The sequence below is a fragment of the Schistocerca americana genome, chromosome 2, assembly GCF_021461395.2.
Source record: "Schistocerca americana isolate TAMUIC-IGC-003095 chromosome 2, iqSchAmer2.1, whole genome shotgun sequence".
Classification (NCBI taxonomy): domain Eukaryota; kingdom Metazoa; phylum Arthropoda; class Insecta; order Orthoptera; family Acrididae; genus Schistocerca; species Schistocerca americana.
The window spans coordinates 255,935,205-255,962,827 of NC_060120.1; the positions used below are offsets into that span (position 1 = coordinate 255,935,205).

Below are 27,623 nucleotides of genomic sequence, written 5' to 3' on the forward strand. Positions count from 1 at the left end.
CCAGGGTATCTCACGTCATAAGCTATGGCTGATTTACTGGTATCATGCTGGCATTTGCATAGCCTCAGCAACATGTCAATGCTCTTGATGGATGTGCACGCCATATTTATTCCACATTGTTCATTCGGATGTGCCTTGTGTACAGCAGTGGTAAGGATGACTTCATAGAGTACGGCAATGAAGCCCGTCGCTGACAAGGGGTAGCCTCAGACACACCAACTGATTTGGCTCATATTTGGCAAATCACTTGTGTAAAACATAAAATGAAAGTGCCTAAAGATATTTTGATTCAACAACCTCCATTTTTGAGAAAACTACCCTTAAAATCCATGACACTCAATTGACTCAGAATTGATGAGATCAATAAATAACAGAAAAATTAGCAGTTTTCATCAACATATATGGGGGCTCACAAATGCGTACGTTCCTATAAATCGAGGGATAAAATCTTTCTTGGCTGCTGTTTATGTACTCATAAGGTCTGCGCTGTTAAACAAAAGTACCGCTAGTGTTAGGACCAAGACATGTGGCTCTGAAGCAGACATCCTGTTGGTATTGTACATACAACAACACATTTGTTGATGGTGCAACACTGTATCACAGCATATAGAAAATTGTTGCCTAAAGTTTCCGTTGCTTACAAGAAACTAATGATCAAATTGGTCCCAGGGGGACAGAAGAGGTCAGTTGTTTTACTGACTCATTAAAGAATTTTTACTTCAGTTGCTACAAATTCGGGAAACAGAAGAATTCAGTTTGCAGAAGCTTTCTTGTGAACATTTTGTCTGATACTGGATTTCTGGAGAGGACAAAATCAATACCATCATACATGACAGCATGTTTATAAATGACAATGATCACCTCACACACACGGTATATGTAATACTGTCAATCTGTCATTTTTAGTTTGATTACCTAGTTCAAAACTTTATTTTGAAGGTTCAAAATTACAGTTGGCTTCTGGAAACCCAGAGAGAACTGCACAACTGAGAGGATGCAATAACAATTCATAGCATAATTCACCATTAACTTTCACCACTGATTTTTCGTACAATGTTATCCTATGCATGATATACATCAAAATTAATTCAAAGAGGATGACAAAAGAAAATAATAATAATAAATTAAATTAAACATAAACCAAGTTTCCAAGTTTGTTTTCCTCTCAATCTTCGGAAGGAATGATGTGGCTGTGTGAATGCCTTGAATATCTCTATGACAAGTACCATCCATCTAGTTCTACAAAGCATTAAATTTTTATTTATTTACTAAACCAAGTTGTTTGAGAAATTTATTTGCCTACTTTGTTGTTATTTCCTATTGCTTTACTTATCTTATTAACCCTCCTATGCCTACCAATTACAGGACTATAAATACAAAAACAAATAATAGGAGTAATGCAGGATTTGGTTTAATAATGAATAAGAAAATAGGAATGTGGGTAAGCTACTACAAACATAATAGTGAACACACTATCGTAGTCAAGACAGACATGAAGCCAACACCAACCACAGTAGCACAAGTTCATATGCCACTTGTTCCGGAGATGACTAAGAAATTGAAAGAAGAAATGATGAGATAAAAGAAATTATTCAGATAGTTGATTGAGAGGAAAATACAATGTGATTGGGCACTGGAATTCAGTAGTGAGTATGGGCTGAGGGTAAGGAATGATAAGAGGAACCTGCCTGGCAGAATCTTGCACAGACCATAACTTAATAGTTGCTAACACTTGGTTTAAGAATCATGAAAGAAGGCTGTGTGCATGGAAGAGACCTGGAGACACTGGAAGATTTCACACTGATTATATTATGGTAGAGGACAAACGGGTAGCTTTGAGACATGAAACAGTGAAGGCAGCAGAGCATCAAATAGGAAAAAAGACAAGGCCTAGTAGAAATCCTTGGATAACACAAGAGATACTGAATTTAATTGAAGAAAGGAGAAAACACAAAAATGAAGCAGGTGAAAGGGATACAAACTTCTGAAAAAAAGGGGGAGGGGGGGGGGGGGGGGAGACTGATAGGATGTGCAAAATGGCTAAGCAGGAATGACATGGCTAGAGGACAAATGTAACAATAAAGAACATACATAACTAGGAGCAAGTTAGAGACAGCCTACAGGAAAATTAAAGCAACACTAGGAGAAATAAGTAGCAACTGTATGGACATCAAGAACTCATTTGGAAAACCAGAACTAACCAAGGAAGGGAAAGATGAAATGTGGAAGGAGTATATAGAGGGGCTACACAAGGCAAACAAACTTTAAGGCAAAATTATAGATTGGGAAGAATGTGTAAATGAAGAGGAGATAGGAGATATAATACGGCGAGAAGAATTTGGTCTAAGTTGAAATAAGATCTCTGGAGGAGATGACTTTCTCTCAGAACTAGTGATATTCTTGGGACAGCAAGCCATAACAAAACTACTCCATCTGGTGTTCAAGATGTATGAGGTGAGCGAAATACTCTCAGGCTTGAAGATGATGTGATAAATCCAATTTCAAAGAAAGAAGGTGATGACTGGTGGGAATATTACCAAAGTCATGGTTGCTAAATACTAGCACAATCATTTGCAAACGAATGGAAAAACTGGTTCAAGCCGGCCTATGGGAGGAAGAGTTTGAAATCAGCAGAAATCTAAAAACACACGAGACAATACTGACCCTACACCTTATATTAGAAGACAGGCTCAGGAAAGGCAAACCTATATTTATAGCTTTTAAAGATGTGGAGAAAGCTTTTGACAATGTTGTCTGGAACACACTCTTTGAAATCTGAAAGTTGTAAGCGTAATATACAGGGAGCAAGAGATTACTTACAACTTGAACACAAACCAGACAGCAGTAATAAGTGTCAAGGGGGAAGCAATAGATGAGAAGGGACTGAGACAGGATTGTAGCCTATCTCTGATATTATTCAGTCTATACACTGAGCAAGCACTAAAGGAAACTGAAGAAAAATTTGGAGCAGGAATTAAAGTTCAGGGAGAACAAATAACACTTCTAAGGTTTGCCGACAACAATGCAATTCTGTTAGGAATAGGAAAGGACATGGAAGAAGAGCTGAACAGAATGGTCAGTGTCTTGAAAGGAGGATATACAATGAACATTAACAAAAGCAAAATAAGGGTAATGGAATGTAGCCAGAAATCAGGTGATGCTGAAGAAATCAGATTAGGAACCAACACACTAACAGTAGATGAGTTTTGATATTTGTGCAGCAAGATAACTGATGATGGCGGAAGTAGACAGGATATAAAATGTAGACTGCCAATGGCAAGAAAAGCTTTTCTGAAGAATAGAAATTTGTTAACGTCGAATATAGATTTGTGTGTTAGGAAGTCTTTTCTGGAAGTATTTGCATGTAGCGTGTGGTATTGGCCGCCACCCGATCGGTCAAAACTTTCAAATATTGCACCACCAGTTATGCCACCGCTTTTCCTACAGCCGCCATCACAGCACGAGTGCTGCCAATGTAGAAAGCATCCCATCTCTGGAGTTCGAACATTCATGCACTGGCCCATTTTGTGTATTTGCCACTTGAATGATGTTTACAGACTTTCGTAGTGGCAAAGGCCCGAGATCTTTAGAATAGATGTTTTACTGAAGAGTGACAGATTTCGAAATATTTTGTGTCTATATATATTTCTACATTCAAATTTACTGTTAAAAACTTCAGTAACAAAGTTATGTATTATTTTTAATATTTGGTATTAATTGTAGAATGAATTAATATCTGAATTCTACGTTCCTGAGCGTCACCTGTTCCTCGCTCCTGTATTGACTAAAGAACTACACAGTTTGCAAAGGAAGCCATAATTAACAGAGTGTAGCCATTTATGGTAGTGAAACAAAATGTACGATTAACAGTTTGCAAAAGTTGAGAATAGAAGCTTTTGAAATCTGGTGCTACAGAAGAATGCTGAAAATTGGGTGAGTAGATCACCTAACTAATGAGAAGTTACTGAATAGAAAAGGGGGGGAAGAGAAATATGTGCCACAGCCCAACTAGAAGAGATCGGTTGATAGAACCCATACTGAGACACCAAGGGAGCCAGGTGAAATGAAGAGGCTCGCACAGGATAGAGTAGCATGGAGAGCTACATTGAACAAGTCTTCGAACTGAAGACCACAGCACTAGTGGCAAAAGGCTGTAATGGTGAATATTTATCAATTCCAAGAAGCCTCTCCCCTTTGGTCAATGGGGTGTTCACTTTCGCTTGGGACTGTCTGGTGGCCAGGTAAGCCAGTGTCTCTGGGATACCCGATGATGTCAATACCCTCCATCCTCAAGTCACTATCCTCCATGACTTTCTGAGCTGCTGCCAGAAGAGAAACTTCTTAGCTTCCACTGTGGTCCTATTGCTGTGCTAAGGATTCAGCATTTCCACACATGTACCTCAATGAAATACTTCACTGAAACTGAATGGATTTTGGAATGGAACCTGCATGCACAACGTGTAAAAGAAATAATTCTCAACTTTCATGCAACAGATCATCTGAATTAAGCTAAGAGTGCACATTTGTACTAGAAGGGCATGTTCAGCCTGAGAGACAAAATAGATCCTCACAAATGTCACAAATTCACAGCTAAAAGCTACTTCATTATTCATTATCATGAAAAATTCTGATAGGGCATCTGATCAGATATGATCACAGAACAGGTCCTAATGATGGCTGAGAGGGATTACCAAGACAGGGGGATCGTTAACCAATGACATCATCAATGAGGAGGATGAAGCTGATGCTCATCTTTACTTGCCATACAAACCAGAGAGATCAACGTGTGTGTGTGTGTTTTACACTCAGAGTAATTTTCATTTTTAAAATATGCATTTAGCTGGCAAGAAATTACACTGTAGGGGGCCGGAGCATGCGTTGTTGATGATGTTAGACTTTAACAATTAGAAGAAAATACTATTACACTATGCAAAAGTTGCACAACTAAAATTGTAATGCAAACCTCTCTTTTTGCAGTTGTTTTGAAAAGCTGAGAATTTTGTCAGATGCTGTAAAAGTATGTTTGACCAGGGAAAATTGTAGAAAATTTTTTGCTTTACAGGAAATGTCTGGACACTTTATGCATACGACACGAAGAAAAAAAGAGAGAGAGAGAGAGAGAGAGAAATGGAAAAATTGCAAAAAGTTGACGAGTTTTTGGCTCCCTCATCTCAGCATAGGATTCCTGAAGTCATCAACTTGGTATTCTACTCTAAAGACCACAGTCCACCTACATACAACATACTAAATTTCATAATATTCGGACCTTTCGTAAGGTCCAATGTACCTGCTGATAGGACTAGCTGTTGACCTGTTCATTGTTATGTGGTAGGCACCATTTACCAGACTCTTGCTTTTAAGGTCAGACGAATTCTTGCAAGCAGGCATTCATGGAGGTCCACGTAGAACATCACTGTTGCTGTGTGACCAGGGGGAGGGAAGGAGAAAGGGGGGGGGGGGGGTTCACAGTGAGTAATTCCTCGATTATCGGAAAATTCCATGAGTTTGGTCTTCCTCTTTGATTTCAATGCGTCCACTTGTCAGGCAGGCCTCTTTACGTAACTGCCATCCCACCTCTTGACGCTTCATCAATTGCACGCATTCAGAAAAACTCATTACTTTTTTTCAAAGTCCGCATCTATATTCCATATAAGCTGCTTAAACAAAGTTCTGGGATAAATGTATGCACAGCTTTCTCTGTACAGGTATCAACAAGTGTGGGGGAAAAATTTCGCGCACGCACCTTCCACAAGCCTAAAGTGTAATGTGCGATGTGTGATACTGTGAATGATGTCTACAGCAATACAGAGTTCACTGCAAATGTTTTGATGCTAGTTTGTTGTTTAGTGTGAAGCAGCTCCTGTACACCACCCACATTTCTAATACTTTGGCTGGCTTCTGGTCTACCGGCACAACAATTGCCTTGTGCGGAGTCACAAGCATTCTTAAAATATGGGACACCTACAACACTTTGACTCAGTCAATCATCATTTTATGCGCATGCTTTAAAATTTCTAAAAAATATTAGATTTTGGCATGTTGCCCCATTCTGAAAACAATGAAAACTAATAAACACGAATCATCACATTTCTAGTACACTCTCAGTTGACGGTTGCCATCAGGGAGGGGGGGAAGTACAAGAAACTTCAGTATAGATAATTCCATATTTGTTCAAGAAGTAACAGCTCCACTTGGTTCTAGCTCAAAAATTGAGTCCCAGAACTTATTCAACTGACTATATAACCATCCAGATTTGGATTTTCCATTACTCCCTGACATTGCTTGGATATGCTTTCTTTGAAAGGGATATGGCTGACTTCCTTCTTCATCCTTGCCCAATCAGAGCTTCTGCTGTCTCTAATGATGAGGCAATGTGATGCCACTTGAGAATGTTTATGGAGAGGTCAGAGATAAGAATGTGGCATTTAATCCAATTTACATAGCTGTCAGTTTGAGAAATTTTAATTACACTATTAAATGGAAACTTAATGAGTGTTGTTCTTCCAGCAAACAATTTACAAATCAAATAGGAAATGATAATGGTAGTCGAAACGCATTCTGATACACACTATGCTGTGGCTTCCAGGGTATAGATGTAAACTCAATTTGTACAACAAAACGATATTTTTGAATGAAAGCCAATTTCACATACCATATGCCTCATGTATATCGAAAAGAGAGAAAATCTGCAACTGCAATGATATCATCTTCATTATCATTATTATTATTATTTTATTATTAGTATTAGTATGGCAGTCACAAGAGCTATTCATAAATTAACTTCTGACTGGGTATTGAAACACACACAAACTTTTTAATATGCAATACTCACTTACATATTTGAACTACTTCCCGACACAGTCATCACCCAAATTTAAAAATGTCCATGACACCAGCTTTTTTATCCCATCAAAGACTTGTGCTGCCTGGTGCTTCAGCTACTTATCAACAGCATCCTTGAGCTCTGTTTAGACAACAGATTTCAAGAGATTAACATGTGAGAATACAGTGACGTCAGTTTTATTGTGAGACACTTATGAAATCCTGAAGGTGAAACTGAAACAAAAAACATCGAATGATTACTGAAGGAATCATTCTCCCACACGGCAGTGTGCGATCCTATATTATGAATTCAATGAAGGAATAGCTTTTTTGCTGGGAGATTTTTCAACTTCTTCCCTATAACCTGGATTTGGCACCAAGCAGCTTTCATCTCTTCCATGACATGAAGGTTTGGAAGGCTATTTAGCATAAACCCATCCCCATACACACAACAATCGACCACGAAGCTTGTGGCATCAACTCCTGCTTGCACGAAATGAATGACGGAATGTACCTAGCAGCTGGCAGGAGATGCTAGAACACCATGCATTTCAGTCATTTGCTGCTTACACACCGACGAATGCAACAGGGAGCTGACTGTCACAACTTGAGCTTCACATTCCTTTTTCAACTACGTAAGTGCCATGAAGCTATAAGCATTTCTTTGTTTTTATTAGGCAGCCTGAGGTTGATTTATGAATAGCACTCATATTAAATTAACATAACTTTTTTATCTTATGCACTACTATGTACAGGGTGATCAAAAAGTCAGTATAAATTTGAAAACTGAATAGAATAAATCACGGAATAATGTAGATAGAGAGTTAAAAATTGACACACATGCTTGGAATGACATGGGGTTTTATTAGAACCAACAAAATACAAAAGTTCAAAAAATGTCCGACAGATGTCGCTTCATCTGATCAGAATAGCAATAATTAGTTTAACAAAGTCAGACAAAGCAAAGATGATGTTCTTTACAGGAAATGCTCAATATGTCCACCATCATTCCTCAACAATAGCTGTAGTTGAGGAATAATGTTGTGAACAGCACTGTAAAGCATGTCCGGAATTATGGTGAGGCATTGGTGTCGGATGTTGTCTTTCAGTATCCCTAGAGATGTCAGTCAATCATGATACACTTGCGACTTCACGTAACCCCAAAGCCAATAATCGCACGGACCGAGGTCTGGGGACCTGGGAGGCCAAGCATGATGAAAGTGGTGGCTGAGCACACGATCATCACCAAACGACGCGCGCAAGAGATCTTTCACGTGTTTAGCAATATGGGGTGGAGCACCATCCTGCATAAACATTGTACGTTCCAGCAGGTGTTTATCAGCAAGGCTGGGGATGATACGATTCTGTAACATATCGGCATACCTCTCACCCATCACAGTAGCAGTTACAAAACCAGAATCACGCATTTCCTCGACGAAAAAAGGCCCGATAACGGTTGATGTGGAAAATCCAACCCATACCGTGACTTTCTCATCGTGCAATGGAGTTTCCACGACAGTTCTAGGTTTTTCGGTAGGCCAAATTCTGCAGTTGTGGGCATTGACAGACCCTCAGAGCGTGAAATGAGCTTCGTCGGTCCACAACACATTACTCAACCAATCATCATCTTCCGCCATCTTTTGAAACGCCCACACCGCAAATGCCCTCCGCGTCACTAAATCGCCAGGTAACAGTTCTTGATGCTGATAGATTTTGTATGGATAGCATTGGAGGGTACGCCTCAGTGCCAACCAAACAGTAGTGTATGGAATGCCGGTGCAATGTGCGACTGCATGAGCGCTGACTTCCCCGTGCATAGATGAACCTGCTACAGTCTCCATTTCTTCCTGAACTGTCTCAGCAGAATTACGCCTTGTGTTCGGTCGGCCACTACGGGGTCTATCGTCTGAACAACCCGTGGCTTCGAACTTCGAAATCATTCTCACCACAGCTGCATTTGTCAACGGACCTTTACCCATTCGAATCCCCTTCCTATGGCGATTGGATTGTAACACTGAACTAGCACATTCCCCATTCTGATAATACAGCTTCACTACAAATGCCTTTTCAGGTAACATCAACATGCTGAGACTGCTGGCGCATCTGATTCTCTCTCTCATTACAGCTCCCTTTATACACTATTGTCATGCACAGTCACTGATGCAGGTTCAGCCAGAGTCACACAGGACTGAAAAATGGGTGCTTCTCCACGACAATGTCCCTCCACACTGCGCGATCCGTGTGCACCAATTCCTGGCACAGAAGATGATAACTGTTCTTGAACACCATCTGTCGGACATTTTGTGAACTTTGGTTTTTTCTGGTTCTAATAAAACCCCATGTCATTCCAAGCATATGTGTCAATTTTTACCTCTCTATCTACATTATTCCGTGGTTTATTAAGTTTTCAAATTTATACTGATTTTTTGATCACCCGGAATGTGGTGTGTCTAAAAAGTTCAGTGAATGGTGTCATATATGAACAGCAACTTGACGCCCGTGTGCGTGCATGCTAATAGGTCCTCAGAGACTTGAGGAAAATCGATATACAGCATGCACTGCATGTGACTGGTTGCATGAACAAACTGCAGCCAGTTACGTAGTTAGTGTGAGAGGAACTGTCACAGTGCAATGAAGCAACATGTAAACATCTTGTTCTGCTACAAATTGGGGAAGACAGCAATGGTGACATATGGAATGTTGGTGCAGGTGTACTGCAGGGAAACCGTGAGCAGAAAATGTGTTTATGAATGGTTTAAATGCTTCCGTGAAGGGAAGGAAACAACTCAGGACGAGCCACGTTCAGGTCGGCTATCGACAAGCAGAACCTCAGAAAAGATCGAGAAAGTGCAACAAATGCTGACACAAGATCGGCGACAGACTCTCAGATTGACTGTGGAGGAATTGGGCATTAGCAAGGACACGGTGCACACCATCATCTGCGATGATTTGGGTAAGCAGAAGATCTGCTCCCGATTTGTACTGCACAAGCTCTCAGATGAGCAGAAAGCAAAACAGATGGAAACTGCTGGTGATTTCATTTCCATGTGTGACCAGGATCCATTGTTTCTGAATACCATGAGAGCTGGGGCTACCAGTTAGATCCGGCACCAAAACAGCAATCGATGTCATGGTGTTCGCCGTCTTCCCTCCAGGGGTGGGGGTAATTGAAAAAAAAGGCTGCAAAAATTCAAGGTGAAGACACTGTTGATCGCCTTCTTCAACAACAATGACATCATCCACAAGGAATTTGTTTCTGTAGGTCAAACCATTAACACTACATTTTACCAGTCCATATTGAACCGATTGCTACAGCCTATCCAGCAGGTTCAGCCAGAGTCACACAGGGCTGGAAAATGGGTGCTGCTCCATGACAATGTCCCTGCACACTGCACGATCCGTATGCACCAATTCCTGGCGCAGAAGATGTTAACTGTTCTTGAACACCCTCCATGCTCCCCTGATCTGGCTCCTGCAAACTTTTTCCTGTTTCCCCACTTGAAGGCGGCCACAAAAGGTGAACATGTGTAGACGTGAATGCCATCAAAGACTGTGTGACAGCCGTTCTGCGATCGATTCCACAGGAGGCCTTTGCCGACAGTTTCCAGAAGCTGTACCAACATTGTCGAAAATGTGTTGTAGCGGTTGGCGACTACTTTGAAGGGCAATAAAGAACATTTGTTTGTATCTTTTGTGTTGTTTGTTGACTGACAGCATTCAACTAACTTTTTAGACACACCACATATATTTTCTCAAGAGAAAATAGGGCATCTTCGACAACAAACTGCTTACATTTCTAGAAACCTAAGTTCCTACTTATTAAATAAAATTTAACTCACATCAGAGGAAAACTGAACATCCAATGTTGCTGATCCATCACACAGCTTTGCCGTTAGGTACCAACCATCAAATTTTGTCTTGAGAAAGGATGTCAAAGACAAAACAAACCCCTTCACAGTGTATATAGCAGGTGTAGTTAGTTTTGCATCTTTTATTTGTTGTATATAAACAAATGGTTTGCTATCAATCACCAGACACTCTTCCTCAATATTGCTAACAGCAGATGTGGATGTATGGCTGTGATCTGGAAATGTAGGTTCACTGAACAGGTCATCAACAAAATCAGAAATGTTTCCTAAATGTACAGGATCCTGCAGCAGTGGAGTCTGAGCTGTTCTAGGCACTTCCTTACTATGTTTCTCAACAGCATAATGAAAATCCACTTTGGATGATTCAGAATGTTGTCTATTTGTTGAAGAAGAATCTCTATTAAAAAAGGAACTGATTTTTGCTTGATTAGCACTTTTCAAGTTCACTGGCTTTGCCTTTGCAGGCGGCTTCTGACTCCTGCCACCAATTTCCTTTTGCAGTTTAGAGGAAAGAGGCAATGTTCGTGGTGTAATACCACTCAGACCAGGCTGCATGAAGAAACTGTCATCAACATTTGAATCATCTAAAAGAGATATAACCTCAGGTTCCCTGCTGGGCCCTGCACCCCCACCCACATTTGTGGTAGTCTTTACATCTTCTACAATTTCTATACTTTTGTTTAGCTCTGGAGTTGGTTCAAGGTCAGCATCTGAGACATTAAGGAAAATGTCATCATCTTCAAGAAGCTCTGTTTCTAGTGCTATGCTATTATTGCCTTGATTACTTCTCTTTGAGGTACTGTTTTGATTGTATGAAACAGTAGGCTTACTAGCTACAGCAAACAATGGCTGCTGTTCTATTGTTTCTATATCATCATCATCCATGTCCATCATCTCCATTTCTCTCTGGTAAGCTTCTTCAAATGCATCAACTTCCTGTTCTACCCTGTCATTTACATTTCTAGCATTTTGTGAATGTTGTTCCACCTTCTGCTGTTGCTCTTCCAGTTGCTTCAACTGAGCATCCACTTCCTGGGCAAATATATCATCGTCATCATCTTCAACAAGGAATGCAGCCTCATTTCTTTGCCTAATGTTTGCTGGTTGATCCTGAAAGAAGATATCAATTTATAATCACCAATAAATTCAGACAAAAAAATTCACTACTTAAAAAGTAGCAGTATTTCAGTCCCAAAAAAGCGTTAAATAATTAATTATAGGGAGTAATTCATTTTACCGATGATAATCAGGAGGTTAATTAGGAAATACACCAAGGATTCTGGGTCACAGGTGACACACTAGAGCAAGACATGAGGGAATCAACTATAACATGCTAACAAAAGAAAAAATTAACCACCAGAGAACTTAGAAGTGACAGAGGACAGCTGACAAGTAAGAAGTAGGCTAAGGACAGACTGGAAATACAAAATAGAGGAGACAAAAATTTAACCAATAGAAAAAGAGGAAATGAGTAGTACATAGTACAGAGAAGCACAAAAGATGTTAGGACTTGTGAAGTGTACGAGATTGATGAGGAGAAGAAGAAGAAGAAATAGCAAATAAAATGGAAAACTCTGACTGTTACAACCAGGAAGCAAATGGCAAAAGGTTATGCAAAAGTGAAAAACAGCAGTCAACAAAAGCCGTGATCACTGTGAGGTGAGACCAGGTGAGTGGCAGCTAATAGCACATTCCCAATCGTGCAATTATGAGGTTTTGAGGATTTTTTTAAATTTTGTGGGCTTTATACATCCAATTTTCAAAACTTTTGGCTTATTGGTACACGACATGTTCCTGACATATGTCTGCAGTTTGTGTGTGTGTGTGTGTGTGTGTGTGTGTGTGTGTGTGTGTGTGTGTGTGTGTGTTGGGGATTATGGGCGCTCAACGTCGAGGTCATCAGCGCCCTGACACACATTAAAAGGAACGAATGTGGACAGACCTAATAAAACTGAAGCATACACGCAAAGAAAGCAGGAAAAGAAGGAAAATGCTACACAAGAAAGTAAAACGTAAGGAATGTGAAAACGTAGCAGCAAGAATGCCACAGGAAATTGTCATTGGCTGGCCACTTACATAAAATATGGGCAAGCTTGTCACACAGTGAGCAAATTAAGACCCTCTCCCTAAAATCTTTGGAAAAACATTTGACATGGCACAGAACTTTAAAATTTCAACCACATTCGTCCGAGTGTTTCCTAAAAGAGATGGCAGATCCGCTGGCAAGGCAGCTGCGGCCCACTGGTCAGAAAATAAAACACAATCCAATAAAACGTGATGCACAGTGACCTGGATGCCACAAACACCACACAATGGAGGGTCCTCTCGCCGGAGCAGGAAGCCATGCGTCTTAGGACTGTGGCCTATCCGAAGCCTAGTGAGGAGAGCCTCATCTCGTCCATGGGGCTGGAAGGAAGTACACCACACACGTGTTGTGGGCTTGACTAAACGGAGCTTATTGTCAGTCATTTCTAGCCAATCATCCTCCCACCGATGCATGACTCTTGAGCTCAACAGCGACGTGAGTGCATGCAGAGGGATAGCACACTGAAATACTTGCGGATCGAGACACGCCTCCTTGGCTGCGAGATCTGTCCCTTCGTTCCCAGCAATGCTGACGTGCCCCGGAACCCAGCAGAAAGCCACCACCTTCCCCAGTCGCTGTAGCTGGAGGAGGGCATCCTGGATGGTCTGGACTATTTTATCTGCTGGATACAAATGTTGCAATGAGTGAAGGGCACTTAATGAATCGGGACAAGAAATTTAGGACAGGAAGAATGTCTCATCTGCTACAGTGCCCGCAAGATCGCGGACAATTCTGCATCAAAGACAGTAAAAGTCTGAGGCAGTCGAACCTTGAGGACACGATCCAGAAAAACAACAGAGCAACCAATGGAATCCCCTTGTTTCGACCCATCCGTAAAAACAGCTACATAGTCGTGGTGCTCAGATAAAATGGAAGAAAATGCTGCATTAAAAACAGTGGCAGGAGTGCAATCTCTCTTGTACTGCACCAAATCTAAAATCACTATGGGCTTCTCCAGTAACCAGGGTGGCAGGCTGTTAAAATCCAGGATTTGGGGTTGTACAGACTCCACACCGAGGGACTCTAGCACACGTTGTACGCTGATCCCAAACGGCAACTTAGCCCGGGGACGATGGGAAAAAAGGCGGTCCAGAGGTGGATGAGCAACAATATGGTGAGCAGGCGAGGTTGGAGCTGCAAGAAACTTACAAGCCTGGCGCACCAGCAGGAGCTGCCGCTGGATGGTAAGTGGCGGTTCCCCAGCCTCAGCACAGAGGCTGGGTATGAGGCTGGTCCGATAAGCACCCGTGGCCAGTCGAATCCCTGCATGGTGGACGGCGTCAAGGATCCACAAATGAGACTGCCTCGCTGACCCATACACTGTGCACCCATAGTCCAGCCGCGAACGCACAAAAGCCCGATAAAACTTAAGGAGATGCGCCCTGTCCACTCCCCAAGACCTGTGGCTGAGGCACTTGGCTATTTTGAACACTTAGTTTACTGCTGACAGTTGGAAATGTCATGCGTTTTCTAGTGCTCGGAACTTTTACTTTTGAAAAAGATGGGTCCAGGAATCAGAATTAAATTTTGTTTGAGAAATGGAATACACTGCAGCAATGCGTTCAAAATGTTGACTGTCACTTTTGGTGAATCTACTACGAGTAAGACAAGAGTTTACATGTGGTATAAACGGCTCAAACACGTCGGAGAAGACGTTGAAGACAACGACTGCCCTGGACATCACAGCACATCAATTACTGATAGCAATGGTTCTGGAAAATCACCATCAGAGAGGTTGCTGATGATGTCGGCATATTCATTGGCTCATCTTAAGCTGCCCCCCCCCCCCTTTTTTTTTTTTTTTTTTTTTTTTTTTTTTTTTTTTTTTTTTGTATGAAATGTGTAGCAGCAAAGTTTGTTCCAAAACTGCTGAATTTCAACCAAAAACGACGTCGCATGGACATTACTCTGGGATTGCTGAAAGAAGTCGACAACAATTCAGAACTTCTAAACAATGTTATACCAGATGACAAAATATGGGTATATGGGTATGAAACCGAACCTAAGGCCCAGTCGTCCCAATGGAAACTGTCTGAAAAGCCAAGACCAATAAAAATTCGACAAGTTTGATTACGTGTGAAGGTTCTTCAGTTTCTTTGTTTTCAATTGGATAATGCATCATGAATTCCTGCCTTATGGTTGTCTGTTCAATAAGGAATACTACATGGAAGTTATGCACCATTTGTAAGAAGCAATCTGAAGAAAATTACCAGAACTGTGAAAAAACCACTTGTGGAAATTGTGTCATGATGATGCTCCCTCTCATACTTCTCAATGCTTGTTTGTCAAAACAAAACCATTATGTTGCCTCAGCTGTGATATTCGCTGGATGTGACCCCATGCAACTTCCTTCTATTAGCGAGGCTGAAGAGAACAATGAAGAGATGTTGTTTTGGCACCATTGACAGGAGCACCATAATGACAAGTGAGTTCTAAAAGTGCTTCCAAGTTCGGAAAGCATTATATCTGGAAAGGAACCCCTTGAGTGCGAGATCCCAAAAGGCAAATGACGTTTATGGCAATTGACACCCCACATATTGTCTACCATGCAACCACAAAATTGGCTGCTAATGAAAACAGGGGGGCAGGACTGGAGGTATCCAATGGTGAGCATAGTGTGAGGCTATAGAGTATAGTTGAACTGTTTAGTCAACGAGTAACTCACGACAGTGCTACAATGCTAGTGGTGTTGACAAACAGCAGAGCAATGGCAACGAAAGCAAAGCAAACGTCGCATTATATCTGCAACAGCAGTTGCCAAAGTTGACATTTCGTCAGAAAGGAACCCACGGCATTTTACAGAATGAGATGAAATATTAGCATTTCTGCAAGATGAGTTGGTGGGATGTGTGGTGTGTCGAGCCATGTAGTTCATCATCCTTGTCGAGCAGGGAGCCACTAATCCCACCTCTTGTGAAACATAGTAAAGGTCAATCTTTTTCCAAGGATCGAGTACTAAACATAATTATAAACATGGAAGATCATCCACAGCATAGTTAAAAAGCAATTATGAACAGATTTCGAGTAAGTCTGCAACAATATGACCCTGTGGTGCATAAGAAAAACTACAAATATTCAAGGGAGGACATGGTGCACTTGCTACAAAAACTGGTGTTTGCATGAAACTTCCTGGCAGATTAAAACTGTGTGCCCGACCGAGACTCGAACTCGGGACCTTTGCCTTTCGTGGGCAAGTGCTCTACCAACTGAGCTACCGAAGCACGACTCACGCCCGGTACTCACAGCTTTACTTCTGCCAGTACCTCGTCTCCTACCTTCCAAACTTTACAGAAGCTCTCCTGCGAAACTTGCAGAAGTAGCACTCCTGAAAGAAAGGATATTGCGGAGACATGGCTTAGCCACAGCCTTGGGGATGTTTCCAGAATGAGATTTTCACTCTGCAGTGGAGTGTGCGCTGATATGAAACTTCCTGGCAGATTAAAACTGTGTGCCCGACCGAGACTCGAACTCGGGACCTTTGCCTTTCGCGGCCAAGTGCTCTACCAACTGAGCTACCGAAGCACGACTCACGCCCGGTACTCACAGCTTTACTTCTGCCAGTACCTCGTCTCCTACCTTCCAAACTTTACAGAAGCTCTCCTGCGAATCTTGCAGAACTAGCACTCCTGAAAGAAAGGATATTGCGGAGACATGGCTTAGCCACAGCCTTGGGGATGTTTCCAGAATGAGATTTTCACTCTGCAGCGGAGTGTGCGCTGATATGAAACTTCCTGGCAGATTAAAACTGTGTGCCCGACCGAGGCTCGAACTCGGGACCTTTGCCTTTCGCGTTTCATATCAGCGCACACTCCGCTGCAGAGTGAAAATCTCATTCTGGAAACATCCCCAAGGCTGTGGCTAAGCCATGTCTCCGCAATATCCTTTCTTTCAGGAGTGCTACTTCTGCAAGGTTCGCAGGAGAGCTTCTGTAAAGTTTGGAAGGTAGGAGACGAGGTACTGGCAGAAGTAAAGCTGTGAGTACCGGGCGTGAGTCGTGCTTCGGTAGCTCAGTTGGTAGAGCACTTGCCCGCGAAAGGCAAAGGTCCCTAGTTCGAGTCTCGGTCGGGCACACAGTTTTAATCTGCCAGGAAGTTTCATATCAGCGCACACTCCGCTGCAGAGTGAAAATCTCATTCTGGTGTTTGCATGTTTTAAAGATGCTTGATACAATTTACAGAATGTCATGATACTGACCACATTATGCACATAAAACAGTGCACAACATACATTGCAGTGATTTCAAGGAGAGCAGTGGGTGATTGCATGACTTCAAACAGTGCTACTGAAGTGAGAGATTTAAGATAATGAAATCTCAATCAGTGTCAACTTGACGATCCACAGCAAAATGTATTTGTGGATATCCCATTTTTCAGTAAGGAATTTGTTTCCAACTGCAAACAACAGGGATTTGAAGAGGAATTACCTATGAAAGAAACACTGCAACTCAAGAGATACCAAGAGAGTTGTATCAAGAGCAACTAAAATCAAAGCCTTAACACATTTGTATACAATTATGCGGCTATTAACTGGATAGTAAATTGACTGGAAAATTATTTATTGTGCTGCGAGAAGGTGGAGGTGGAGTTGCTATACCCCCCACCCTATTCTTTCTCACGTATGTGATCTTGCAAGGGCAATAGGGAATATTTACATCACAGCAAGCAAGAGTGGGAAAATGGGCACAAGAGAACTATAACTATGGTATGAACATTGCCTTTGGCCAATAGCTGGTAACAATAACTTGCTTTTGCTTGATTCCTGATCAGTGTATAAAAATCATACTCTTTTGGAGCAAACTATCCCACCTGAAAAGTGGGTGATACCTCCTGGAACCACTGGACAAATTCAGCCTCTGGATGCTTGTTTTTTCTGTGCCTACAAAACATTTATCACACTATCTGCAGCTATGCCTTAAAGGACAGCCAGTTTCACGATAAGCTCTAAGACAAGAGTGTTTCACATTAGGTTGCATGCCATCACATTCCATCAGTTCTCATCACCTCGTTACAGCAATATGATTCTATATGGATTCTTTAAGAGTGGATACCTAGCTGAACGTCTTGCACAGCTTGTAACTCGCAAGGAGTTCGCCTTTGATCTTAATGGTATGAACCTTTGTGATCACTGTGGCACACCATTCTTCATTCAGTGTTCATGGTGCAAATTAATGGTTTGTTTTGAACATTTCTTGAATGTTGATGATGTCCATTATGTGTAATATGTACATCCCATAGAAGGTTCTCTGTACCTCCCGAACACTCATTTCCTGTTGCCCTCCTGATACACAATGTGAGTCATTACCAGCTAATATTTTTTGTGTCATACTTGTTAACACAACACTTTCAAACTAAAGACTTAACCTGCAACCTCGCACTCAAGGGGTACTTTGTGAGGGGGATTACTTTGAAGGGGAGAAAGTTGATTTTGATTAATAAATAAAATTTTTTTTAAAGAAAAACAAAAATTCCCATTACTTTTTGATCACACCTCATACGCTACAATGAGCTTCGATGGGAAGTTGATGTTTTGCTCTGGACTGGGACTCAAATTCAGATCACTTCCCTTGCCAGCTAATGATGTGCATACATTCATCACACATTAACTTAGAGAAGCTCAAAAAGCACGACGGGCAAAGAGAGAAGTTTAAACTCTCTGAGTCAGCCTGTGAGGTACGCTCAGATAGCTCACTTGTCCTGCTTCAAATCCTGGCACAACATAACATCTGAACTTGTCACAAATATTTTAAATACAGTTTGTACACATATTGTGAAGCAGATATCTCGATCACTGCTATTATGTTGCATGGCCTAATTCGTAACAGCGTGTTGTGTGTTACCAGTAGAGAACAATGCATATAACCATCGCAATGCAATAACTCACTTTCTCGTCACCTAGAAGAGTACATACAGTTGAAGGGAAGAACATAAGTTCCAAATTGTATTCTGTCACGTTATGGCACTACATGTACCTTCAGATACTACAGGGTGTTCAGAAATTCTTGTTACAAACTTCTAGAACTTGTAGCGAGTACAATGTCTGAAAACATACTGTTACTGTGCTACAACCATTTTAACACATGTTTGCTAGGCAGGTATGCAACAGGGTAGTCATGTTGGGGGTGGGGGGTTACGTCAGATCGGCTGATGTTATTTGATGTATATCCTACCCCTCTGACCTGGTCGCATTCACTTGTCTGTGAGTGTTAGAGCAATATGGTTGAGTTCACATTCACAGAATACACCGACATGATCCTTCTGAATTGTGAAGCTCACGGTAAAGAAAGAGCTACTCATCACCTTTATCGAAATCATTCTCCACAACATCTGACTCCATCACATACTCTTTTCACCACAATTACACAACAGCTTCGAGAAAGGATACATTCACTGTTGGCAGGTGTGATTGTGGTGTTCCAAGGAGACGCTGCACACCTGTATTGAAAGAGGTCACATTGCATCACGCTGAAGAGAACATTTCAACGAGTACACGAGCAATTTCTTTGGCAGCTAATGAATGGAACCGTAAAAACAAGTGATGTATTGGGTCACACCTAATCAGTTACTTGTAAAAGTGGTCGCGTTACAAACATGTTGTCAAACGCTTGTAGCACGTAAATGGTACATTTTTGGACACAGGTTCCAATTGTAAATGTTACCTACTTACTCCCCTCTAGAAGTCCTAGAAGTTTGCAACGGGAATTCCCAAACACCCTGTATAAAGGTTTTTGAATAGTAGCAGCTTCGGACAAAGAGTCAAAGAAAACCATCATAATGACCAGGGGAGCGGTGTATTGACCACACGCCCTCCTATCCACATCCTCAGCTGAGGATGGTCTTGATGGGTCACTTGTGGCCTGAGGACGGAGCGCTGTATAAAGGTTTGAAATTGATGTGTTTCGTCATCCTGGAGCTTTGGGTGGCATTTTGAAATCAAGAGAATACTGCCTGTCAAGCACATACGCCAGAAGGTGTGTCTGCCTATTTCTGGTTGCTGTCTGCCCCCTGCTGATAAGACCTGAAAGAATGGTCTAAGCGGAAAAGAGCATGTGGAGGGTGCTTTGGGCATAGTGCTGTTCTATGCTAACCATTAGGAACAATACAAATTATGTGATTTTTTAAGTTGGATGTATTGCATAGATTCACAAGAGCCACATTCATGCATTTACTTTGGCACAGTTAAAGAGAGTTACATTTTACAAATAATGAGTATGATTGCTCTTGGAACATAATGGTAAAGAGAAATGCTGAAGATTAAATGGGTAGGCAAATAACTAATGAGGAGATACTGAATCGAATTTAGGAGAAAAGAAATTTACTGTACTACATGACGAAAGAAGAGACCGGTGATAGGATACATCCAGAGGCGCCAAGGAATTGTCACTCTGGGAATGGAGGGAGGTGTGAGGTGGTAAAAATTGTAGAAAGAGACCAACGGATGAATACAATAAGATGGTTCAAATGGATGTAGGTTATGCAGACATGAAAACACTTGCACAGTACTGATGAGCATGGAGAGTTGTATCACATCAGTCTTTAAACTGAAGATCACAGCAGATGAAACAGTAACAGCAACAAATGTTACGCAATTCTCAGCAGCAATCAAATTTTATGCCATCTGAGGAATCTATCAGTTTTTGAAAACATAACACAATTTGATAAATAAGGAGTCTACTCACCAAGTGCCAGCAGGAGAAAACACATATACACTGAAAAGCCAAAGAAACTACTACACCTGCCTAATATTGTGTAGGGCCCCAGTGAGCATGCAGAAGTGCTGGAACAGGACACAGTGTGGTCATGACTAATGTCTGAAGTAGAGCTGGAGTCCTGCAGGGCTGTCCATAAATACGTAAGAGTATGAGGGGGTGGAGATCTCTTCCGAACAGCATGTTGCAAAGCATCCCAGATATGCTCAATAATGTTCGAGTTTGGTGGGAAGCGGAATTGTTTAAACTCAGGACAGCATTCCTGGATCCACTCTGTAGAAATTCTGGCTGCGTGGCATATCACATTGTCCTAGATGAGTTGCCCATGTCCGTCAGAATGCACACTGGACATGAATGGATGCAGGTAATCAGACAGGATGCTTACGTACGTGTCACCTCTCAGAGTCGTATCTAGATGTATCAGAGGTGCCATATATCACTCCAACTGCACAAGCATCACACCATTACAGAGCATTCACCAGCATGAGCAGTCCCCTGCTGACATGCAGGGTCCATGGATGTATGAGGTTGTCTCCATACCCGTACACGTCCATCTGCTCAATACAATTTGAAATGAGACTCGTTCGATCAGGTAACATGTTTCCAGTCATTAACTGTCCAATATCAGTGTTGACGGACCAGGCGAGGCATAAAGCTTTGTGTAGTGCAGTCATCAAGGATACATCAGTGAGCCTTTGGCTTCAAAAGCCCATGTTGATGATGTTTCATTGAATAGTTTGCACGCTGACACTTGTTGATGGCCCAGCACTGAAATCTGCAGCAATTTGCGGAAGGGTTGCACTTCTGACACATTGAACGATTCTCTTCCGTTGTCGTTGGTCCCATTCTTACAAGATCTTTTTCCAGCTGCAGCAATGTTAGAGATTTGATGTTTTACCGGAATCTTGATATTCACGGTACACTCGTGAAATGATCGTACGGGAAAATCCCCCCTTCATCGCTACCTTGGAGATGCTGGGTCCCATTGCTTGTGCACCAACTATAACACCACATTCAAAAACTCAAATTTTGATAACCTGGCATTGCAGCAGCAGTAACTGATCTAACAACTGCGCCAGACACTTGTTGTCTTATATCGCCGTTACTGACTGCAGTGCAGTATTCTGCCTGTTTAAATATTACTGTACTTGAATAATCATGTCTATACCAGTTTATTTGGCTCTTCGGTGTAAAAGTTAGGGAAATAAACAAGTTTTTGAAGCCAGTGGTTTCTCCTCCTGGCAGGAGGTTGATGTGAAAGGCAGAGGGATGAAGGAAAAGAACTGGAGAGGTTTAGAAAATGGGGAGATTATGGAAAAGTCACCCAGAACCTCAGGTTAGGGTAGACGTACTGCACGAGATGAGAAGGAAAGTCTGACTGCTGGTAAATGCATAGGGGAAGATTTGAAAATGTGAGTCAAAGATAGGAAATAAGCAAAATAGGAATTATAGGAAAATCATCATCCAAGAATTAATATGAGCAGAAAGCTTAGTGCATTAAACGCAGTAGACAGGTCAGAAAATAAAAGATATAGAAAACTGAAAGGGGCTGAAGAAAAGGAATAGTTACTGAAAAGAAAACAGACAAACAAACTGATGTAAATTAGGGTCATGTGGATAGCAAGAACCACACACATGTTGTAACGCCAGTTCCCACCTGTGGAATTCTGAGAAATTGGTGTCAGGAAGGAGGATGCTGATGGCACATGTGGTGCAACGGACATCGAGGTTGCAACTGTCATGCTTTGCAACAGCGTATTGTGCGTTGCCTTCTATGTTTGTATGACTACCAGCAACTTATCAATTAGGATGAATGGGCATAGACAGAGAATGTATACAGGCAACACACAATATCCTGTTGCAGAACATGCTCTACAACATGATGGTCATGACATTGGTATCTGTTTCACCATACATGCCATTTGGATTCCTTTTTTCCACTCCCTTTTAGCTTTTTATACCTTTTATTTTCTGGACTGCCTATCTCCTACCAGTCTACCACATAATATAATGCACTTAGCTTTCCAATCTTATTAACTCTTGCATGATGTGTTTTCAATAACCTCTGTCTTGCTTATTACCCTATCTTATTTCAGCTCTTAGGTTTTCAAACCTTGCCCAGTGCAGTCATCAACATTCAAACTTTCCTTCTCATCTCATGTGATAAACCCTCCCTGATCCAGGTTTCTGGGCAACTTTTCAGTAATGTTGACCATTTACTAAACCTTGCCAGTCCTTTTCCTTTATCCCTCCCCCTTTCACTTCAATCCGTCTGCCGGAAGGAGGAGCCACTAGCTCTGAAAAACTTGCAGATTTTCATAACTTGTTTATGTGTTTTCCCTGCTGCTGCTTCATGAGTACATTTTTTTTATATATCAAATTATATATGATATATCCAATATTATATATGAGGAATTAAGGAACATCTGTAATAATCAATGATTGAAAAGAAAGCAAACTGTTCAACATGTCTACATAAACTAATAACTTAATAGTCCTCATGTTGGCATAGTGATGAATGGTAGTTGTGTATCAGCTACTACATAATTTTGGTCATCTTTATGAACTGCACTTCTTTATCTTACTTATGTGTTAGATCCAAGATTCAGATGGTGAAGATTACTGAACAAGAAGAAAGTGCAGAAAACTGGTTCGTAGAGATGCATCCAGAGTGGATTGAAAGTCTTATGTCTCGTAGGCTTGCTGATTTTGATTATTTTTATGGCACTATGTTTTCTGATGCAGTTGTAATATAGATCCACCCAAACAAATTGTAGGAAGATAATGGAGCTGAACACACACACACACAAAAGGAAACTTACCAATAGGGTTTAATAATTCTGTGAAAAGCCTCAGTTCATGCCCTGCCAGCATTGCATCCATTTAGAAAATCTTTTCCATTTATGGGCTTGTTTGGTCAAAATTAAGAAGTAATTTTGAACAGAAGAGAGCTGAGAAAATTAGTAAAGATCTATAAATTTCTGCATGCTTCCAAAAAGGACTAAATTGTATTTTAGTCACTGTGATTCTAGACCATGTTTACGTTTTTTCTGGAAGCGTAAATGTTATTTAACTGTGTTTCTTACACTGCAAGAAAAGTTAAAACACAATATTAATAAAACAAATTCCTGTTACAGTAAACAAGATGGCTCTTTTTAAATTGTGGAAGGCTATTTATGGAGCATTTTGTATTAACTAAATTTTCATTTTCATAATGAAGTATCGTTTTATTGACAGCTTCTTAATTTTTTTTTAAAAAAAAGGAAGAAGCTGTTTTTTTTTTTTTTTTGGGGGGGGGGGGGGGGGGGGGGGGAAGATGAGATTGATTTACATTACAACATCCCTGCTTCTACGTAAGCTCATAGTCGGAGGGAAGGGGCGGCATGTATCCCCCCTCTCCTGCCTGCTCCCCTAAAGCTCTCAAGGAAAGGAGAAAAAAAAAAAATGGTGCAGTCAAGTGTTTTTCTTTCAAAAATGATTTAAAAGTTAGTATTGTGTAGAGTTTTAATACGGTCAGAACTGGAACTTTTGTATAGCTTCTTTCAAGTTGCCAACAATCAGTAACACTCTGACACTGATTACTGACAATGGTGTGTGTGTGTGTGTGTGTATATGAAAGAATCATCATTGGACAGTCAGAAGGAACTGTGGACAAACATAGACAAAATATCCACTTGGTGCAATGAATGTCAATGCTATTTACCTATGGGTAAATGCGAGACAATGTCAACAACAAAGAGAACCGTATGGCACCTTATCATAAGATTAGTGATGAATGTCTTGAGCATGTCACATTGTTTGATGATTTATGAGCAGTGCTAAGGAAAAATTCAAAATGCGCGCAAAAAGCTAAAAATCAGTATCAGAGAATGCAAATGGATAACTCAGTTTTGTTGCAAGGTTCTGGGGACACACACCACAGCCATAGATGAAATCACATACGAGATGTTGGGTTGGGTTGTTGCGGAGGAGGAGACCAGACTGCAAGGTCATCGGTCTCATCGGATTAGGGAAGGATGGGGAAGGAAGTCAGCCGTGCCCTTTCAAAGGAACCATCCCAGCATTTGCCTGGAGCGATTTAGGGAAATCACGGAAAACCTAAATGAGGATTGCCGGACGCGGGATTGAACCGTCGTCCTCCCAAATGCGAGTCCAGTGTGCTAAACACTGCGCCGTCTCGCTTGGCACAAGATGTTACCGAGATAAATTCTAGAATATCATTCCAGTCTTTTAGAGTCCTTATCAAGGAGGCGCAACAAGAGACATTGAATGAATACAGACCTGCTTTGTTACCCCCCCCCCCCCCCCCCCACAATGAACCATGGAACTTGCCATTGGTGAGGAGGTTTGCGTGCCTCAGCGATACAGACAGCCGTATCGTAGGTGCAACCACAACGGAGGGGTATCAGTTGAGAGGCCAGACAAATGTATGGTTCCTGAAGAGGGGCAGCAGCCTTTTCAGTAGTTGCAGGGGCAACAGTCTGGATGATTGACTGATCTGGCCTTGTAAAACTAACTGAAACTGCCTTGCTGTGCTGGCAATGCAAAGAGCTGAAAGCAAGAGGAAACTACAGCTGTAATTTTTCCCGAGGGCATGCAGCTTTACTGTATGATTAAATGATGATGGTCTCCCCTTGGGTAAAATATTCCGGAGGTAAAATAGTCCCCCATTCGGATCTCCGGGCGGGGACTACTCAAGAGGCAGTTGTTATCAGGAGAAAGAAAACTGGCATTCTACGGATCGGAGCGTGGAATGTCAGATCCCTTAATCAGGCAGGTAGGTTAGAAAATTTAAAAAGGGAAATGGATAGATTAAAGTTAGATATAGTGGGAATTAGTGAAGTTCGGCGGCAGGAGGAACAAGACTTTTGGTCAGGTGAATACAGGGTTATAAATACAAAATCAAATAGAGGTAATGCAGGAGTAGGTTTAATAATTAATAAAAAAAAATAGGAGTGCGGGTAAGCTACTACAAACGGCATAGTGAACGCATTATTGTGACCAAGATAGACACGAAGCCCACGCCTACTACAGTAGTACAAGTTTATATGCCAACTAGCTCTGCAGATGATGAAGAAATTGATGAAATGAATGATGAGATAAAAGAAATTAATCAGGTAGTGAAGGGAGACAAAAATTTAATAGTCATGGGTAACTGGAATTCGACAGTAGGAAAAGGAAGAGAAGGAAACGTAGTAGGTGAATATCGATTGGGGCTAAGAAATGCAAGAGGAAGCCGCCTGGTAGAATTTTGCACAGAGCATAACTTGGTTCAAGACTCACAAAAGAAGGTTGTATAAATGGAAGAGGCCTGGAGATACTGGAAGGTTTCAGACAGATTATATAATGGTAAGACAGAGATTTAGGAGCCATGTTTTAAATTGTAAGACATTTCCAGGGGCAGATGTGGACTCTGACTACAATCTATTGGTTATGAACTGTAGATTAAAACTGAAGAAACTGCAAAAAGGTGGGAATTTAAGGAGATGGGACCTAGATAAACTGACTAAACCAGAGGTTGTACAGAGTTTCAGGGAGAGCATCAGGGAACAATTAACAGGAACAGGGGGAAAAAATAAGGTAAAAGAAGAATGGGTAGCTTTGAGGGATGAAATAGTGAAGGCAGCAGAGGATCAAGTAGGTAAAAAGACAAGGGCTATTAGAAATCCTTAGGTAACAGAAGCTATATTGAATTTAATTGATGAAAGGAGAAAATATAAGAAAGCAGTAAATGAAGCGTGCAAAAAGGAATACAAACGGCCCAAAAATGAGATCGACAGGGAGTGCAAAATGGCTAAGCATGGATGGCTAGAGGACAAATGTAAGGGCGTAGAGGCATATTTCACTAGGGGTAAGATAGATACTGCCTACAGGGAAATTAAAGAGGCCTTTGGAGAAAAGAGAACCACTTGTATGAATATCAAAAGCTCAGATGGAAACCCAGTTCTAAGCGAAGAAGGAAAAGCAGAAAGGTAGGAGTAGTATATAAAGGGTCTATACAAGGGTGATGTATTTGAGGACAATATTACGGAAATGGATGAGGAAGTAAATGTAGATGAAATGGGAGACATGACACTGTGTGAAGAGTTTGACAGAGTGCTGAAAGGCGTAAGTCAAAACAAAGCCCCAGAAGAAGAAGAAGAAGAAGAAGACATTCCGTCAGACGTACTGATAGCCTTGGGAGAGCCAGCCATGACAAAACTCTACCATCTGGTGAGTAAGATGTATGAGACAGGCGAAATACCTTCAGACTTCAAGAAGAATATAATAATTCCAATCCCAAAGAAAGCAGGTGTTGTCAGATGCGAAAATTACCCAACTATCAGTTTAATAAGTCGCAGCTGCAAAATACTAATGCCAAATCTTTACAGATGAATGGAAGAACTGGTAGGAGCCGACCTCAGGGAAGATTAGTTTGGATTGCATAGAAATGTTGGAACACGTGAAGCAATACTGACCCTACAACTTATCTCAGAAGATAGATTAAGGAAAGGTAAACCTATGTTTCTAGCATTTGTAGACTTAGCGAAAGCTTTTGACAATGTTGACTAGAATACTCTCTTTGAAATTCTGTAGGTGGCAGGGGTAAAATACAGGGAGTGATAGGCTATTTACAATTTGTACAGATACCAGATGGCAGTTATAAGAGTCGAGGGGCATGAAAGGGAAGCAGTGGTTGGGAAGGGACTGAGACAGGGTTGTAGCCTATCCCCGATGTTATTTGATCTGTATATTGAGCAAGCAGTGAAGGAAACAAAAGAAAAATTTGGAGTAGGAATTAAAATCCATGGAGAAGAAATAAAAACTTTGAGGTTTGTCGATGGCATTGTAATTCTGCCAGAGACAGCAAAGGATCTGGAAGAGCAGTTGAACGGAATGGACAGTGTCTTGAAAGTAGGATATAAGAGTAACATCAACAGAAGCAAAATGAGGATATTGGAATGTAGTCGAATTTAATCAGGCAATGCTGTGGGAATTAGATTAGGAAGTGAGACACTTAAAGTAGTAAAGGTGTTTTGCTATTTGGGGAGCAAAATAACTGATGATGGTCGAAGTAGAGAGGATATGAAATGTAGACTGGCAATGGCAAGGAAAGTATTTCTCAAGAAGAGAAATTTGTTAACATTGAGTACGCATTTAA

The 27,623-nt window shown here is 41.3% G+C and overlaps 1 protein-coding gene across 1 annotated transcript in view; it reads right to left on the reverse strand.

Annotated features, from left to right (window-relative positions):
- The window catches only part of LOC124595174 (recQ-mediated genome instability protein 1-like), a 115,467-nt gene that overhangs the window by 34,537 nt on the left and 53,307 nt on the right, over positions 1-27,623 (reverse strand). The window contains exon 6 of the mRNA XM_047133786.1: positions 10,662-11,801. Coding sequence (XP_046989742.1) covers positions 10,662-11,801 — 1,140 coding nt within the window. The remainder of the gene's footprint in view (positions 1-10,661; positions 11,802-27,623) is intronic.